The 19,721-nt window shown below is 38.0% G+C and overlaps 2 protein-coding genes and 1 pseudogene across 2 annotated transcripts; 2 read left to right on the top strand and 1 right to left on the bottom strand.

Moving 5' to 3' along the window:
- Positions 1-6,169: 6,169 nt before the first annotated feature.
- Positions 6,170-7,088, top strand: LOC140850167 (olfactory receptor 4P4-like). The gene has a single exon (XM_073239939.1). It carries the CDS (start codon positions 6,291-6,293, stop codon positions 7,086-7,088), a length of 798 nt encoding a protein of 265 aa, XP_073096040.1. The 5' UTR covers positions 6,170-6,290.
- A 5,125-nt stretch (positions 7,089-12,213) lies between these two features.
- On the top strand, positions 12,214-13,152 carry LOC140850279 (olfactory receptor 4P4-like). Its single transcript, XM_073240016.1, has one exon. The coding sequence runs from the start codon at positions 12,214-12,216 to the stop codon at positions 13,150-13,152; it is 939 nt and encodes a 312-aa protein (XP_073096117.1).
- Positions 13,153-18,086: 4,934 nt separating this feature from the next.
- Positions 18,087-19,047, bottom strand: LOC140850166 (olfactory receptor 4P4-like; annotated as a pseudogene).
- Positions 19,048-19,721: the final 674 nt, after the last annotated feature.

Below are 19,721 nucleotides of genomic sequence, written 5' to 3'. Positions count from 1 at the left end.
GTTAATATGTGTGTGCAAATTAGTTAGTAGTTTAAAACCTATACATAATTAAGGTACTATACAAGAAGATATGTCAAAGAAATAATCAATCCTCCCAAGTTTCCGTCATATGCTACATCTATAGCTTTTCTTCTTCCTTCCTAATTACAAACCTTAAATAGAATTCGTGCCTCATATCGAATTTACCGAGTATCATAATTCCTCCAGGTGGTAAAGATACCTCGAGACAAGTGCTGAGCATAGAAGCCACAGGGCATAAATCTGCAAAGAAGTAAAAAGCTAACCTTTGCAAACAATATGGCTTCTCTCTCACTTACCAACTTTACATTTCCCTGTATGGCCCCGGAAGATGACTGGTTAGCCAGAGACGGGTAAGATTCCTCAAGGGAGGAACAACCTAAGACAGGCACAGTCGCAGGGGGGCCATCAGGTGAGAATTTGGGGATCAACAGAGGTGAGGCTCAGAACCTCACCCCCCCTGCTTTGAGAGAAATCTTCTGCATCCGTGGATGTCTTGCTGCCCTTGTCTAGCCTGGATTAATACTTAGTCCATAGGCACACACCTGATCATCTGATCATCTATATTTGCCTTCTTACAGCACTAAACTATGTTTTCTACCTTTATCTTGCATCTACCTACCACTTCAGCATTTTATTAAAAATAAAAATAATAATAATAATAGGAGAAATGTGGAATCAACATATAAATCAAGTACAAAAATCAAATGAATATTCATATTTGACCTGATGGTTTATAGGTCATATTGCATGATCAAAACCGAAAGTTTCTGTGATGAATGCCCTTGTACTGTTCACCATGTAAGAATTTATTCACTCTGTAAGAATTCGTTCACCATGTAAGAACTTGTTCGTTATGCTTCAGAAGATTGGAGACTGACGATAATTAGGCTTGAGATGGATTAATGATTGTACATTGAGCATTGACCCCCCTATACTGAATTTTATTGTTGTTAACAACCATTTGATCAATAAATATGAGAGATGCCCTCTCAAAAAAAAAAAAAAAAAAAAAAAGAACATATGAGATGTGAACAGATCCCAGAAATGGGCTGCTTTAATTTGTCTGATGGTTCAAGTACAGTTGGACAATGTCCATCATATCATAGATAAATTTTCACAAATGCCTAGGGTGCCTAAATGGTTTTCTTGGCTTCACTGGAGATGGATGGTAATTATAGATTTGCTTTGTTTATGTCACCGTATTCCTATTATGTTAATATGTGTGTGCAAATTAGTTAGTAGTTTAAAACCTATACATACTTAAGGTACTATACAAGAAGATATGTCAAAGAAATAATCAATCCTCCCATGTTTCCTTCATATGCTACATCTATAGCTTTTCTTCTGCCTTCCTAATTACAACCCTTAAATAGAATTTGTGCCTCATATCGTATTTACCGAGTATCATAATTCCTCCAAGTGGTAAAGATACCTCGAGACAAGTGCTGGGCATAGAAGCCACAGGGCATAAAAGAAGTAAAATGCTAACCTTTTCAAACAATATGGCTTCTCTCTCACTTCCCAACTTTACATTTCCCTGTATGGCCCCAGAAGATGACTGGTTAGCCAGATATGGGTAAGATTCCTCAAGGGAGGAACAACCTAAGCCAGGCACAGTCGCAGGGGGGCTATCAGGTGAAAATTTGGGGATCAACAGAGGTGAGGCTCAGAACCTTACCACCCCTGCTTTGAGAGAAATCTTCTGCATCCGTGGATGTCTTGCTGCCCTTGTCTAGCCTGGATTAATACTTAGTCCATAGGCACACACCTGATCATCTGATCATCTACATTTGCCTTCTTCCAGCACTAAACTATGTTTTCTACCTTTATCTTGCATCTACCTACCACTTCAGCATTTTATTAAAAATAAAAATAATAATAATAATAGGAGAAATGTGGGATCCACATATAAATCAAGTACAAAAATCAAACGAATATTCATATTTGACCTGATTGTTTATAGGTCATAAGGCATGATCAAAACCGAAAGTTTCTGTGATGAATGCCCTTGTACTGTTCACCATGTAAGAATTTATTCACTATGTAAGAATTCGTTCACCATGTAAGAACTTGTTCGTTATGCTTCAGAAGATTGGATACTGACAAGAATTAGGCTTGAGATGGATTAATGATTGTACATTGAGCATTGACCCCCCTATACTGAATTTTATTGTTGTTAACAACAATTTGATCAATAAATATGAGAGATGCCCTCTCAAAAAAAAAATAAATAACTAGAGAAAATGGTGAAATCATAATTTATCAATTCATGCAATCTTTCGTTTATTTTTTAAAAAAAGGGAGGGTGGAGCCAGGATGGTGGCACAAGTAGATCAGCCGAAATCTCCTCGCAAAAGCACATATATCTATGAAAATATAACAAAGACAACTCTTCCTAAATTAGAGACCAGAAGACACAGGACAACATCCAGACCACATCCACACCTGTGAGAACCCAGCGCCTCACAGAGCGCCCCTCCAACCAGCTCCCGGCGGGAGGAGAGGAGTCAGCAGGGAGGGAGAGGGAGGCCAGGACTGCTGAACACACAGCCCCAGCCATCCAGACCTGAGTTCAGACACAGTGCATGCATTGGGTCCTGGATACTAGGGAAACAGGGCAGAGGACAGGTGAGTGGGTGCCTGAGGCCAATGCAGGAGAACAAAGAAATGGGAGTGGCCTGAAAACAAGGAAAATTGTGCTTTTTTCTTTCTTTTTTTTTTTTTTGGTTGCTGCTGTTGTTTTGGTTTGGAGAGTGCTTTTTGGAAGTCTTAAAGGGGCATGGCAGGACACTTAGTCCAGAGGCAGGGATTTGTGGGATCTCTGGGCACTCTAACCCCTGGGCAGCAAGGAGCACGGAGGCCCCTTATGGAGATAAATAGCCTCCCGGCCACTCCCCCTCCAATGGGGCTCTACCATTTTGAAGCAGCAGCTGGAGCCAGGTCACACCCACAGCAACAGCAGAGATAAGCTCCATAGCAGCCGGGCAGGAAGCAGAAGCCCTCTCTGTGCAGAGCTGTCCAACAAAAGCCACAGAGGTCACTGTTCTACCAGGAGAGGAAGGCCACAAACCAACAACGAGGAAAGCTCTTCCAGCCATCACTCATACTAGCTCTGCAAACTCTCTCTATCACCATGAAAAGGCAAAACTACAGGCAGACAAAGATCACAGAGTAAACACCTGAGAAGGAGACAGACCTAACTAGTCTTCCTGACACAGAATTCAAAATAAAAATCATGAACATGCTGACAGAGATGCAGAGAAAAATGCAAGAGCAATGGGATGAAGTCTAGAGGGAGATCACAGATGTCAGAAACAAGATCACAGAAGTGAAACAAACCCTGGAAGGATTTATAAGCAGAATGGATAAGATGCAAGAGGCCATTGAAGGAATAGAAACCAGAGAACAGGAACGTATAGAAGCTGACATAGAGAGAGATATAAGGATCTCCAGGAACGAAACAATACTAAGAGAACTATGTGACCAATCCAAAAAAACAATATCCATATTATAGGGGTACCAGAAGAAGAAGAGAGAAGAAAAGGGATAGAAAGTGTCTTTGAAGAAATAATTGCTGAAAACTTCCCCAAATAGGGGAAGGAAATAATTGAACAGACCAGAGAAATACACAGAACTCCCAACAGAAGAGATCCAAGGAGGACAACACCAAGACACATAATAATTGAAATGGCAAGGATCAAGGACAAGGAAATAGATTTAAAGGCAGCTTGAGAGAAAAAGGTCACCTATAAAGGAAAACCAATCAGGCTATCATCAGACTTCTCGACAGAAACCCTACAGGCCAGAAGAGAATGGCATGATATATTTAATACAATGAAATAGAAGGGCCTTGAACCAAGGACACTGTATCCAGCACGACTATCATTTAAATATGATGGCAGGATTAAATAATTCCCAGACAAGCTAAAGCTGAGGGAATTTGTTTCCCACAAACCACCTCTACAGGGCATCTTACATGGACTGCTCTAGATGGGAGCTCTCCTAAAAACAGCACAGAACAAAACACACAACATATGAAGAAGGTAAGAGGAGGAATAAGAAGGGAGAGAAGAAAAGAATCTCCAGACAGTGTATATAACAGCTCCATAAGCGAGCTAAGTTAGGCAGTAAGATACTAAAGAGGCAAAACTTGAACCTTTGGTAACCACAAATTTAAAGTCTGCAATGGCAATACGTACATATCTCTCAATAGTCACCCTAAATGTAAATGGACTGAATGCACCAATCAAAAGACACAGAGTAATAGAATGGATAAAAAAGCAAGACCCATCTATATGTTTCTTACATGAAACTCACCTCAAACCCAAAGACATGCACAGACTTAAAGTCAAGGGATGGAAAAAGATATTTCATACAAACAACAGAGAGAAAAAAGGTGGTTACCAAAAGTTCAGGGTTACCTTCTATACTATCTTACTGTCTAAATTAACTCGCTTGTTGAGCTGTTATAAACATGGTTTGGGGAAAAACTTCCTTCGGGGAAGTTTTTGGCAATTATTTCTTCAAAGACACTTTCTATCCCTTTTTCTCTTTCTTCTTCTTCTGGTACCCCTATAATGTGGATATTGTTCTGTTTCGATTGGTCACTCAGCTTTCTTAGAATTCTTCCATTCCTGGAGATCCTTTTATCTCTCTCTGCATCAGCTTCTCTGCATTCCTGTTCTCTGGTTTCTAGTCCATTAATGGTCTCTTGCATCTCGTCCATTCTGTTTTGAAGTCCTTCCAGAGCTTGTTTTATTTCTGTATTCTCCTTCCTTAGTTTTTGCATATTTCTCTGCAAGTCCATCAGCATGGTTATGCCCTTTGTTTTAAATTCTTTTTCAGGAAGACTGGTTAAATCTATCTTCCCAGCTTCCTTCTCAGGGGAAGATGTAGCAGATGCAGAAGCTGTCTGGGTTAGTCTTGTCTGGATCATATTTTTTTGCCTTTTCATGTTGATAAGTGCTATTGACTGTCAGCTGGGAAGGCTAAACTTTTCACTTGCTACTGGCCTTTCTTTACTAGGACAACTGCAACCCCTAGTGGCTTTTGTTGGGTAATTGTGTGTAGACTGGGTCTTTGTGTCTTGCCTGGCCAGTATGGAGGAAGCGCCCTGGAGGGGTGGTGGACGGGGGCGCTGTTTGGCTGTTTACCTCCATGAGAGATCTCAGAGCTGTTGCCCAGGGGGTTAGTGTGCCTGGTTTTCCCTGTAATTTCCAGCAACTGGACTGAGACCTATGTTCTTTCCGTCCAGTTGTTACATCCCTGTCCCTTTAAGACTTTCAAAAAGCACTAGCTTTTCTTTGTCACAGGGTCATCAGCTTCAGAACCCGCTCAGAGGTCTTGCTGCCCTGTTTCCCTAGTTTCCAGACCTCCACACATGCACTGTGTCTGCACTCTGGTGCAAGTGGTTGGGGCTGGGTGTTTAGCAGTCCTGGGCTTCCTCTCCCTCCCTGCGCTCCGATACCTCTCCTCCCACCGGGAGCTGGTGGGAGGTGTTCGGGTCCCACCGGGCCAGGGGTTGTATCTTACCCCTTTCACTAGGTGCTGGGCTCTCACATGTGTGGATGTAGTCTGGCTGTTGTCCTGTGTTTTCTGTCTCTCTTTTAGGATTAGGTGTATTTGTTGTATTTTCAAAAATATATATGTTTTTGGGAAGAGATTCCCACTGTTCTATTCACGCTGCCATGTTGGTTCTGCCCTCACTTCTACATTATTAAACAAAAACTTTAATAACTTATACTTGCATCTTTAACTTATTTGTGTTTGGAAGTATCCAGGGAAATATCCTTTCCAAAGACTTAGTTGTAAATTCCTTTAGAATTTGAAACTATTTGGCAACTAATGATAATTTTTAAACATTTTTTAAATGTTGATTGAATACATCATTTTTATTAATGTCAAATTTTATTAAAGTCAAAATTGAACATAACATCCTGAAAGACTAATTTATGGAAACCATTCTGAGACTAATCAGAAAAAAAATATTAAATATCAGACTTTCATTTTCTAGGATCATACCCATCAACACAGCATCATAATATGAAGTGTTGTCATCAATACTCTCTATTGACATTTCTGACATTGACCTATGCATTATGTCTATTCAGGTGATGATCATGAATTTTCACTGCATTGGACTGTGGAAAATAGGAATAATGTAACCGTTTATTCTCTTGGGAATATCTCAAAACAAGAACATTGAAATCCTCTGCTTTACTTTATTTTTATTTTGCTACATTGCTATACGGATAGGAAACTTGCTCATAATGATTTCTGTCACATGCAGTCAGCTAATTGAGCAACCCATGTATTTCTTCCTTAATTATCTCTCAATCTCTGACCTTTGCTATATGTCAACAGTGACACCCAAACTAATGACTAATCTACTGGCAGAAAGGAAGACCATTTCTTATAATCACTGCATGACACAGCTTTTTATTCTTCACTTCTTTGGAGGCATTGAGATCTTCATCCTCACAGGGATGGCCTATGACCACTACATGGCCATCGGCAAGCCCCTGCACTACACGGTCATCATGAGCAGGCAGAGGTGCAACACAGTCACCCTGGCCTGTTGTACTGGAGGATTCATAAACTCTGCCAGTCAGTTTCTGCTCACCATCTTTTTGCCCTTCTGTGGCCCTAATGAGATAGACCACTATTTCTGTGATGTGTATCCTTTACTGAAATTGGCTTGCACTGATACATACAGAATTGGTCTCTTGGTAATTGTTTATTCAGGTCTGATTGCTTTGGTGACTTTTGTGATTCTGATGGTTTCTTACTTTCTGATACTGTACACCACCAGGTCCCACCCTGTGGGGAGCCGCACCAAAGCTCTTTCCACCTGCAGCTCCCACGACATGGTTGTTGTTCTCTTCTTTGTGCCTGTTCTCTTCACTTATATCAGACCAGCCACCACTTTTCCAGAAGACAACGTGTTGGCTCTTTTCTACACCATCATTGCTCCCATGCTCAACCCTCTGATCTACACACTCAGGAACATGGAGATGAAGAAAACCATGAAGAAAATGTATCATCAGTTGTTTTTGGAAGGGAAGTAACTTATATAAAAAGCATTTCAGAATTTCACTTTAGGGTTCAACCCTGAGCCCTGGAGGGAGTCACTATGAAATGGTATATGAAGAGTCTACAGTGGTGTAAAGGGCAGATACAGGTTGAAGCTCAGAATCTTATCATTTTCTCATACTTGTCCTGGTTAGGCAATTTTTATTTATTTTCTCACATTCATTCTTCCTCTATCCTCCTCACATACCTGTATCAAGTCCTCCTGAATTTAACATTTTATTTTGAGTGTTTAATGAAGTCTTTTCTCTCCTCTTGACTTCCAGTGTTATGTGAGTTTGCTTCTATTGACAGAAGCTAAGAGGAAGCCACCTGGTAGAGGAGAAAAATAGGAAGATTTTACTCTTAACATCTGAGAAAAGAGCATATAAAGGATTTTTGAGCCGAGGTTAATAGGTAAATGAATGGAATATTTAACCTCTCTAGTTATTCTGCATTCATAAACAGTCTTGTATATTATACTTGAAACTTATTATAAAAGGAGGTTATCTTTATGCTTACACTGAGCAAAATGCTTCTACAAAGGGAGTCTCACTTTTTTTGTCCCAAAAAGGAAACAATATCTTATACATTATGGGCAAAGTTAATCACAATGTTAGTTTCTCTTCTAGCTCAGGGTACAATCCTTCCTGAATAATCTGTAACACTAAGAATAGACTGCAATATTAGCTGTTCAAAACATAAAGTAAGAAAGAAGGAAAAATTAGTGTGTGTATATATAAACATGCGTGTGTGTGTGTAAAATATAAGAAAAATATGCATTGATATAATGGTCCTTGAGATTTTAGCTAATATGTTTACCTTGTTTCTTACACTACTTCCTCTCTGATCTCAGGCTAAACCTTCATTTGTTTGGAGTTATTTGTCTACTGTGAAGCAAATCTTCATTCCAGAATTCATGAATCCTTAATGGCCCTGACATTTTTTTGTTGCTCAATTTTTTATTAACTTTTATTTTTACTTATGGAAATTATAAGAGATACTGTGGGTTCCAGGTATTGGTCATCCATGCCCCATTGGGTCACAACAGTCAAATTTTCTCTGGTCATCAATACCAATCATTCTGGCCCTCTTCTGGTCTTTTGGCTTAGTAGAGGCATGAAGAATCCAAAATGTCTAGGGGACAATGTCAGTGTTCCATTAAAAAACCAATTTCATCATTGTTTTCCATGTTGAAAGCACACCAACTGTAAGTTCATCCTATAAACTGGTTAAGCTGAAAAATACTGGGACACTAAGCAAAAATTCTATGAATGAATTTTGGTATAATAATAAAAGGAGGTACATGCATATATATCCTTTGATTTCTGTAAGTGTTTATATTATGGCTATGATATAGCATAATATACTGGTCCATACATCCTTAAAGATAGAACTCCATCTTTGCAGGGTGTTGTTTCTGAATTGGCACTTTGAATGTTCAATAAGCCATTCCTCCATTGTATGTAATCAGTTACTTGAGAGAAATGGGGTATGAATTAGTTTGCTAGGGCTACAGTAACAAAATGCTATGGGCTCGGTGGCTTTGTAACCGGGCCTGAAGGAGTTAAAAGCTGGTCTCTAGCCCCTTGCAGGCCACCAGGAGCAAGATAAGGATAATCAGATGGACAGGCCACCACTGTCTAGTTTGTACCTGGATTCAGAGATGGAAATAGTCCAAAGAAAAACCAACGAGAGGAACTGTAAGTTACCGTAAATGCTTAATCAATACTCCCATGTATATTTACAAAAATAACTGAAGCTCTGCACATAGGCTTGTTAATTATTTTACTTACAGCTTGAGAAATAAGACAATAATTGTGAAGAGAATGCCGGAAGTTAGTGAACAGATCTGTGTGGATGGGAGAGGATGGAGAGTTCCACACACCTTCTCAGACCCTCATCATGTACAGATTCCACAGTTACCTGTCCACTCCTGCACCCCTGTACTCACTCCTCTTTTCCCTTGCACAAAAGGGTTTGAAATCATCCCTTAGGAAATTAATCCTCCCACCTTCCAAACTGCCGGCTTTTTGAACAGAGTTCTTTCTCTATTCAACACTCTGTCCCTCATATTAGCTGAATTGGGAGGCAGAGGAACCGAACATTCACAATTACAGCTTTAACAACAGAAATTTATTTTCTCTCAGTTCTGCGGTCTGGAGGTTCAAGATCAAAGTGCCAGCAGTTCCAGTTTCTCCAACGGGCTTATAGGGGGTTGCTTTCTCACTGTATTCTCAAATGGTCTTTTCTCTGTGTGTACACATTCCTGGTGTATTTTCTGTGGGTCCAAATTTTCTCTTCTTATATAGACACCAATCAGATTGGATGAGGGCCCACCCTAACAGTCTCATTGTAACGTCATTGCCTCTCCAAAAGCCTTACCACTAAACACAGTCACATTCTGCACTACTTGGAGCTGGAGATTCAGCATGTGAATTTTCACCATTCAGTCCAAACCAGAGTACATGGTAGGATCAGTGAATTCCTTGTGTATATGTCCATTACCATGCTTCCTTTACTGTGAAATAAATTATTTGATCAGAATCAATGCCATGTAACATAAGTTGATTGTGCATGAGACATTCCATAAATTATGGGTTGTGCTGATGATACAAGCATTATGAGCAGGAAAGGCAAATCTATATCCAGAATAAGTGTCCGTTTCCGAGAGGACAATTTCTGTTCCCTCCATGATGAGAGGTTTTCAGTGTAATCAACTTGCCACCACAGTACTGAGCACTGCCTCTGAAGAATGGAACCTGTCGGGCACTCAGTGTTGACTTGACGAGAGTAGCTTCCAAAGATGGCCGTAATAATACTTCCCATCCCACTTGCTCTTCTTACAGTATGGCACTGACACTACTCCTGTAAACTACTGGAGTCTTTGGCTCCTCCCCTTAAACTTAGTAGACCCTTGTGACTGCATCAAATAATATAAAGAGCAGGAGCGAGTTTATATGACTTCCAAGGCCAGGTACTAAAAACACACACTTTTACCTTGTTCTCTTGGGGTCTTTGTTCTTGGAACACAGCTTTCATATTGAAAAAGAAGCCCAAACTATTCCATACAGAGTGGCCATGTGTAGAGGCCAGATTTTATGGCCTGCAGCTCAATGTGGGTCAAGAACACAACCAGCATCAGCTGCAAGACATATAAATCAAGATGGCCCCAGATGATTTCAGCTGCGAGCTAGTGAGCATCGCCAGCCTCTGAGTTTTCTGAGAACTCAGACATTACAGAGCATAGACAGGCCATCCTCACTGTGTCCAAATTCCTGATCCACAGAGTCCATGTGCATAGCAAATTGGTTGTTTTACACCACCAGGTTTGGGGTTGTTTGTTACATGGCATAATAACTGCAAACATTTTGTCCTCACTAGTAGCAGAAGCAGATGAACCTCCATGAGGGCAATTCCATATTGTTCAGCTCTTGCAATAGCCTGCATCGCTACCACTATGGCCACTTTAAGCCTAGACCAATGAGTAAGAACCCAGGCAGCTGGGAAAAGAGGATGACTGAGATCCACAAACCAGAATCCTGTCTGCCGCCACTGAGGATTTCCTGTGCACTGGCCAATTGCTCTTTTGGGAAATATTTCCTCCCATGGAAAAAGTGAGAGGGAGGTTTGGGGCTCTACTCTCCCAGGTAATCTTCAAATGCCACTTGGAAATTAAACAGAAAACTTATCTGTACATTTCCACCCTTGAAACCACAGTGGATATAAACATTTCTGGTTAGAAAATAAACAAATACCTTTTCAACATAAATGCCAGTGATGATTTTACCTCCTTTTGCTTTCAAAAGCCAGGAAGGAATGCTTCTCTCTACAAGGAAAACAGGAATAAAAAGTCGTAGAACCAGGACTGACCTGGGCTGACTGCACAGTGAAATTCATTAATCTTCAGCAGTAACGTTAAGCATTTATTCTGACTGAGTTTAAAACACTGCACGTCATTTTGTTCCAAGTAAAGGAATTTATCTAGTGAAATAATCACCTGGTAAGTAAAAATCCAACCACCCTATAGTAAATAATTTCAAACAAAAGAAAATGTTTTCATATATGTATATAGCATTAATTTTTTTGTAAGTATGTTCATTTTATATGTGCATTTTCCTCTTTGAGTTTTACAAACATTTTATATAGTAACTTTTCGTGACTTCAGTACATTTCAGTGAAGGATCAGTGTTACAGCTCTTATATGTGAGATATTCTGAAAAATATTTCTTGCAATGAACTATTTATGAAATTGTCATTTTTTCTAAAGGAAATCATTCAATTACCTTTAAAAATAACAAGAGAAAATGGTGAAATCATAATTTATCAATTCATGCAATCTTTCGTTTATTTAAAAAGAAAGATTGAAGTGCAATGTGTGTCAATCAAGCACCATTCACACTTGCACACGCTGTTTCAGCTCAGCCTCCGAGACACTCACTGGTTCTCTATTTCATATATTTAATTTTTTCCCCTCTATCTATTAAGCCAAAAGAAATATCCCAGCCACTGAGGCTTCGCTGGTATCATATTTCTTTATTGCTCCATATAATGTTGGTAAAGATTTAACGCTGTCAGCTCTGGATCAGGACTAGGGTGGGGCAAATGAGGTACTTGCCTTGGGGGCAAACTCAATAATTAAGATATTAAGTTTTGAAGACAATATTTTAAAATGCAAATTTCACAATAAAAATATCAAATAAGGACAGGGTTCTGACTTGTAATTGCACAACGCACTGTGTTTACTTCACTTCAAGCCTGGCTGCTTCAGCCTCTCAAGCAGGCAAGCTAGTCCAAGGAAAGAAATGCATCCGTCCCCGGAGCTCACCTTGCACATCATACAGCAGATGACTGTGCATCTTTGTTTATGACTTGAGCAAGTGTAACTATTACTCCCATTTCCTTTCACTCTAGAAAATAGGCTGATCTGAATAATTACATGGTAAGCCTATTACAAAGTTTAGAATTAATTACTTTAACATATACTAAAAGAAGCTGATTGAATAAATGAATTTGTTTCCACAACAGTCGTCACTCTGTTTCACACCATGCGTAGTCACTATTTCTCATATTGACTTGTCATTTTTTCCAGACAAATCTTTTGAGTCCTAACTGCATTAGACCATGGAAAACTACAACAACGTCACTGAATTTGCTCTGTTGGGACTGTCCCAAGACAAGAAAATTAAAAACTTGTGCTTTCTACTATTTTTATTTTGTTACATAGCTATTTGGGTGGGAAACTTGCTCATAATGATCTCTATCACATGCAGTCAGCTAATTGATCAACCCATGTATTTCTTCCTTAATTACCTCGCCTTCTCAGATTTGTGTTATACCTCTACAGTGACACCCAAACTACTCACAGACCTGTGGGCAAAATGTAACAAGATTTCTTATAGTAGCTGCATGGCTCAGCTCTTTGCCCTGCACTTCTTTGGGGGAATCGAGGTCTTTCTTCTTACAGTGATGGCCTATGACCGCAATGTCGCCATCTGCAAGCCCCTGTACTACACCATCCTCATGAACAGGCAGAGGTGTTATGCGATGGTCCTTGCTTGCTGTGCTGGGGCATTTCTGCATTCCTTTGTCCAGTGTATCCTCACCGTCAACTTACCTTTCTGTGGCCCCAATGAGATAGACCACTATTTCTGTGATGTGTATCCTTTGCTGAAACTGGCCTGCACGGACACCGTCAAGGTTGGGATCTTAGTGGTTGCCAATTCGGGCTCCATGGGCTTAGGCATCTTCGTGGTTCTGATGGTGTCTTACTTTCTGATACTGTACACCATCAGGTCCCACCCTGCTGGGAGCCGCACCAAAGCTCTTTCCACTTGCAGCTCCCACATCATGGTTGTTGTTCTCTTCTTTGTGCCTGTTCTCTTCACTTACATCAGACCAGCCACCACTTTTCCAGAAGATAAAGTGTTTGCTCTTTTCTACACCATCATTGCTCCCATGCTCAACCCTCTGATCTACACACTCAGGAATATGGAGATGAAAAATGCCTTGAGGAAAGTGTGGTGCCAAGAAGCACTTTGGATCAGGAGGCAAATCATCTGAAAGGCACTTTTCCCCTCGTTACATACACTATTCAAGTGATATTTGCTGTATCTTAATTAAGCCATGAACTTTGCTCTAATAAAAATAAGCATAGACACTGCTGTCAATTGATTAATATTATAATTTAATTGGAAGGTTTTTCTTCTTTCTTTATTGACTTGTATTTCTTTTTTTTTTTTTAACATCTTTCCCAGGTAACTTGACTCATCATTTCCTTGTTCAAAGTTCTGCTGCCCCTGCTTTGATATTTTTTGCCTTTGGATTTTATCCATTAGTTGCCTGCTGGAGGTCACCTTTCTAATCTCTCTATATTTTGGTTGCACAAATGAATCTCCAAATGCACCGAAGCTGCACTCATACTGATCGTCCCAAACTTAAAGAGCCCAGATGAATTGAATTCCTCCCTGTGTTCTCACCAGAAAGGAGCATCAGAAATGTAGAATTATATTTTCTATTCAGCTGATGATTTTCCATATTCATTGCAACTGTTTAAAAGTAAACATTATGTACACAGGATTTAAACAGAAAAATATTATCTATGTCAGAAATAATGGTTGTACAAAATTTAAAGTTTTTCTAAAATTATTTTAATTAGATCATTTTAAAAAATCACAAACTTTTAATAATTACAGGGATGTTCACTATTAAAATCCCCTTTATATAGTAATGAAAGCATGGTATTGGTAATAAACAGGGTAGCTATATAATTTTTTATTCAAACTGATCCCCATTTGAGTGTAGAAGAGTGGATCTACCAATAATTATGCTGAGACAGTAGATATAAAAGTGGGATTGTGTCAGGAGATGAGGTGGGTTGTCTACTTTTGAATGTCTGGGAAGTATGGACACCCTAGTGAAAAGGCTGGAGGCACTGACATTGTGGAATCTCCAGCTAATATTACTCAGAACCAATCGACTTGTAAAAACAAATATAAATACTGGTAGTAAAACTACCTAAAGTAGAGATTGCTTAAATATATATTTTTTCGATTGCGATCAAAATTAAAACTACAAAATTCCAGTTACTATAGAACTTCTATATATATGGATATTTATAATCTATAGAATTGAATGTTTTCAAATAATCATTTTTCTTGATTATTTAATAAAATAGGACTCATTGGACATTATGAAAATAATATGATGGAGTGAAGTAAAGCATTATGTTGCACAGGTTAGGGAGGAAGTAACATAGACTGAATGTATAAATGAATACATACATAGTAAGGCAAAATAATGCCATAGCACAGTGTATGATGAAAATTTAGAGAAGCGAAAATGGAGAAATATGATTTAGAGACTTGTCCTTAAAAGGGACATGTTTGTATAGGCATTAAAAATTCAAGAGAATTGTTGTTGTCAGAGCAGTTGATCCAGAAATGTAACTGAATCTTTGCTGAAATGATTATGCAGTCTACATCATGACAAATGCCCATTACGTTAGTTCATTAAAGGTAACTCTAACACTCTAGTGTTGAAATAGTGATCTAACATTTTATTTTACAGATGAGTAAACTGAAACTGAGAGGATTAAAATTATTCTAAACATGAAACTGCAACCTAGACAGGCATTTAAATGTTCACGTAAAGAAAAAATCATGTATAAATTGATGGCAACTGTCAAAGTTTTATTTCAAGTTTGACTGCAAGGGAGAAATCATAAAAGTGAGATTAGAGATTTCATTTTTGAAAGTGACATGTTTAGGAGAGAAAAGTAGAAGTAGAGTTCAATGAGATTTTTAGAGTAGACACAATGGAGGAATGCATGGTTAAAGTTTTTAAGTAAACTACAGTTTGAGGAATGAATCCAGCATCCCCTGAAGATGTTCTTATCACATTAAATTCCATTAGAAAATTACTCAAATGCTTTTCTCCCAAGGAGGGTCTCTGAAGTGTGTCAAAATGTCTTTCCCCAATTATGAGGAGCTTTTTTCCTTCTTAGGATTCTTCTTTGAGGAAATCCTTAAAGATGTTTCATCAGGAAAATTATTTTCTCATATTGTGATTTTGTGCTACATCATTATTTGAATATGTTACTTAAACTTTTTTCATGTGGAATTGGATTTTTACATTGCACTTGGGCTTGATATATATTTCAAATGCAATATTTGGCAATAATACCACTTTTCCATTCATCCTCTCTTTCTCTGTCTCTGTGTCTCACTCCTCTCTCTCTCTCTCTCTGTATATATATATATTCACATATATATGTATTATTCACTCTCTAAATATATATATTCACACACAAACACTCATGTATGTGTGTGTGTGTATATATATATATATACACATATGAATTCTTTATATATAATACATATATACATTCCAAAGTGCTTTGGGGGATCTCACCAGTGGAATGTGGGAATAGCTGTGGGACACTGGCTGTCAGTCACATGGACTGGTATGCTATAGTTGGACACAAAATTTAATGTTATTACACTGTGTCAGGGTAAGAGAGAAAACACCATTACATATGATTGTAATCCCTTCACAGCAAAATCCTGAGATCCTCCAGGAAGCCTAAAAGAAAAAGCTTTTATCACCATAAAACAAGTAAAAAAAAAACAAGTTGAGGGAGAAGGGGTTTCCTACACTCAGAAATGGAATAGACGATTGGTTGGCAAGGGAATAAACTGGTTTTGAAAGTGAAAAATAAGAAGAGAAAAAAGCTAAAGGAAGATAAAACTTTTGTGATCATGAAAGAAGCTACTCATCAAAGCCTGTAGCAAATATAGAAGAAAGATTTCTAAGAGTAACTCCATCTTTCTTAGCGACCAATTCTTAAAAATGTACAGAGTGCAGCTATATATTTAACTTGAAAATATGCAAAAGGTATAAATATTCAAAAAGTAATTTCATTAATTTCATTAATTTCATTGGCAAAAAATGATAAATTTGGAATTTATGGATGAAAGTGATGATCATCAATGTTGATAAAAATTGAAATATATGTGATTATCATAGCCCCTTTTGTAAAAAAAAATTATTCTTTCTCAGTAACTAAGTCTTCTCAATTTACTCTCCATGAGAAAGTAACTCAGAGACCCCATCACTAAATCTGGTCTGTATTTCCCGTGAAATATTATTTTAGGATTATGTTTAAGTTGAATTTAAATAGTAAATGAAAAAATTTTACTTTGAAAATAATCATTTATTTTGAGGTATTTACATGTTTTTCCTTTTTGTATCAAATCCAGTTGTGGTTTATTTCTTGATAGTATATATTCAATGGCAAACTAGTTAAAATAGCATGAGTTCATCCTCTGTGACTTATTAAACAGGATGGTTGAGTAATCTCTGAGGCACATTGAACTTGTTAAGAATATATATATATCATGGAGAAAATAATGGATAGAGAAAATAAAAGGAAAACAAATAGTATGGGGCCTGTCTTCCCCTGCATCCCCTCCAATGCTGGAGTGTGACTAAGATGCGAGGCATTTTGCTGCTCCCTGCTTCGTGGGTTTTAGCTATTAAGACTCCTCATACAGTGTATGTGTCTTACAGGGAGGGATGATGGAATTCCATCTTTACTATGTGCTAGGTGGGTCATGTTGGATAATTTTAACCACACTCAGTACTCATCTCATATATTGAGTTAAGAACCCAATGCATATAAGATGTGACTTTAATATCTTTTATTAATGCCAAGAATGACTAAATATATGAAAGATATGTACACATATGTAAAGATAATTATCTTAAAATTATTGGTTTTTCTGTATGCTAACCACAAATAGTGAGGAAACAGTAAAAATATTGTTATTCCTCTAGCAACAAAAGAAATGAAATACCTAGAGAAAAAAACAAGAAATACAACACATTTATTTGAATAAATGACAAGATTTTACAATAAGCTATTAAAGAAGAAGACTTCAATAGACTAGCATGCTCTTGGAGGGGAGGACGGAATATTATAAATATGTCATTCCCCACCAAATTAATTTATTAGTTATACCTCCAATCAAAACCCCAAGAGAAAAATCCTGAGACTTAAAAAAATGAATCACTGGCTCATAACTTGGAAGAATTGACTTCATTTCTTTCTAGTATCAACTATTCAATAGTTGAAGTTACACTTGTTTCATAGAAAATCATGTAGAGGTTTATGCAATGGAAAAATTATAGAGTGGGCTGAGATAGGAAGTTTTCAAACAAATATCTAAAAGTACAAAGGCACACACACTGTCAGTGTCTTTTGCCACCTTACAGCTTTTTTCAGCACCACCAAAAGAAACAACGGGAAAAAAGTATTTCAGTAAGACATCTTCATTTGGAGTATGTGTGAGTGTGAGTGACTCTCTTTATGCATTGGCTTTTTTATTGTAAAACTAGACTTTATGAATAAGAAATATTACATATTCAAACTCTTGGGAAATTGGAAAAGGAATATGTGCAAAAACCTAAGAGAATCAACCCATTACTATGTACTATGCTGCCTGATTCCTGGATGTCTTGTCTGGCTGCTTAGATCCAGGGTGGAACACTTTCTCATCCGTAGTCATGGCTGTATGAAGCCAAAATAAACTGAAGTAGAGAAATAATTGAAGAGCACATATCAGCCAAGTGGTGACGCTCAATGTTCAAGTGCTCATTCAACCATGAAGGTGATTACTCTAAGGGAAGAAAAGCAGAGCTATGTGACAAAATATTTATATATTCATTCAATAAATATTTATTGAGCTCCTAATAATGTGCTATATACTTGGTCTATCAGAAGGAAATTCACAATGAAATAAGTATGACATGACGTCAACTTTCATGGAGTAAAACTTAGTGAAGAATGAAAACAAGGGAAGCACATCAGGACAGGAACATGGAGGAGAACCACTGAGGACAAGTGATGGTTGAAGGCTTGGCTTTTGCACATTGTGCCTGATTTCCCATTGTTAGCAGGGAATCAAAGAGGGCAGGAGTGATGAGAAGACAGCCATTCACATCACAAGATGAACAGCCTTCTGGTCACTGGCTTCCTTTCCCAAAAGCTTTTACTGCACCAGGTTCTCTTTACAACCTGTTTCATCTCCGTGTTTCTAAGTGTGTAAATAAGAGGGTTGAGCATGGGGACAATAACTGTGTAGAAGAGTGTCAACACTTTGTCTTCCGGTAAAGTTGTGGCAGGTCTAATGTAAACAAAGATGACAGGTACAAAAAACAGGATTACAGCTGTGATGTGGGAACTGAAGGTGGAAAGAGACTTGTGGCAGCTTTCTACAGAATATGCTCTCTTGTTACATAATATCACAAAGTAGGAGGCCATCAAAACCACGAGGATCACCAGTCCCATCATGCCAGAATTGGCAATGGCTACGAAACCAATTTTGTGTGTATCACTGCAGGCTAGTTTCAACAAAGCATATACGTCACAGAAATAGTGATCTGTTTCATTGGGGCCACAGAAAGGTAAAAATATAGTAAGAAGAAACAGGCCAAGGGAATGCAGAAACCCCCTGTACATGAGGACCTTAGAATTGAGTTACACCTTTGCCTATTCATGATGATGACATAGTGAGGTGGCTTGCAGATGGCCACATAGCGGTCACAGGCCATTCCTGTGAGGATGAAGACCTCAATCCCCCCAATGAAGTGTGTGGTAAAAAGCTGTATCATGCAGTTTTTATAGGAAATGACCTTCCTGTCTGTCAGTAAGTCAGTCATTAGTTTGGGTGTCACAGTGGAGATGTAGATGAGGTCTGAAAGGGCAAGGTAATTAAGGAAGAAGTACATGGGCTGGTTAATTAGCTGACTGCGCATGATAGAGACCATGATAGTCAAATTCCCCAACCAAATAGTCAAGTAACAGAGTAAGAAAAATAAAAAGCAGAGGATCCGAACTTTCTTATTCTTAGAAAGTCCCAACTGAATAAATTCAGTAACATTATTCCTATTTTCCATGGTCTGATTCTGAAGGAAGTTATCTGAAATGACAAAAGTAATGTAACAAATCATTGATGAGAAAACAGAAATCTCATATCTAATTAAAATGGCACGAATGCAATTGTTGAGGGCTAAGCCATTTTAAGATCCATTGAAGTCATTGATTTCACAAAATGCTTTGAGTATCCAGTGGCAATACTTTCCTAAGAAATGAGGACACAGTGATGAAGACCCAGCTTTTGTGTAATTTAAATTCTTTTGTGAAGAAGCAGGAAATTATACTTGTCAAAAATATAAATAATAAATAAATAAATGTGTTAATTCAAATAGTGGTAAGTAGGGTGAAACATAATTTGCCACCTCAAGATGTGAACTGCAGGTAACCACAGAACTTACCTGAGGAGATGGTTCCCAATCAGATCACAAAAACAGTGGTTTATACAGAGTTTGGCATATAGTCAATGTTAAATAAATATTAAGTAAAGAAGAAAACTGAGAAATAAACAATATGCTATAATCCTGGAGGTATAATATAATATTAAAGATAAACAACCAGCTATTAGGTAATTCATGACAGAACTGAAGTCCCATCACCAGTCCCATCTGAATTGATTTGTAATCATTTTGGATTTATAAGCAGGAATAACTAGAATTTACTCCATGAAAGGTCTATATTTCTTAAGTTATTTGTA

This window comes from Manis javanica, chromosome 6, assembly GCF_040802235.1.
Source record: "Manis javanica isolate MJ-LG chromosome 6, MJ_LKY, whole genome shotgun sequence".
Classification (NCBI taxonomy): Eukaryota; Metazoa; Chordata; class Mammalia; order Pholidota; family Manidae; genus Manis; species Manis javanica.
Note: the sequence above shows the minus strand (reverse complement) of the source record. Positions and strands in the feature narration are given on the sequence as shown.

What these genes read in the sequence shown, in the direction of transcription:
- LOC140850279 (XM_073240016.1), top strand. Translation starts at nt 12,214, where the DNA reads ATGGAAAACTACAACAACGTCACTGAATTTGCTCTGTTGGGACTGTCC.
- LOC140850167 (XM_073239939.1), top strand. Translation starts at nt 6,291, where the DNA reads ATGATTTCTGTCACATGCAGTCAGCTAATTGAGCAACCCATGTATTTC.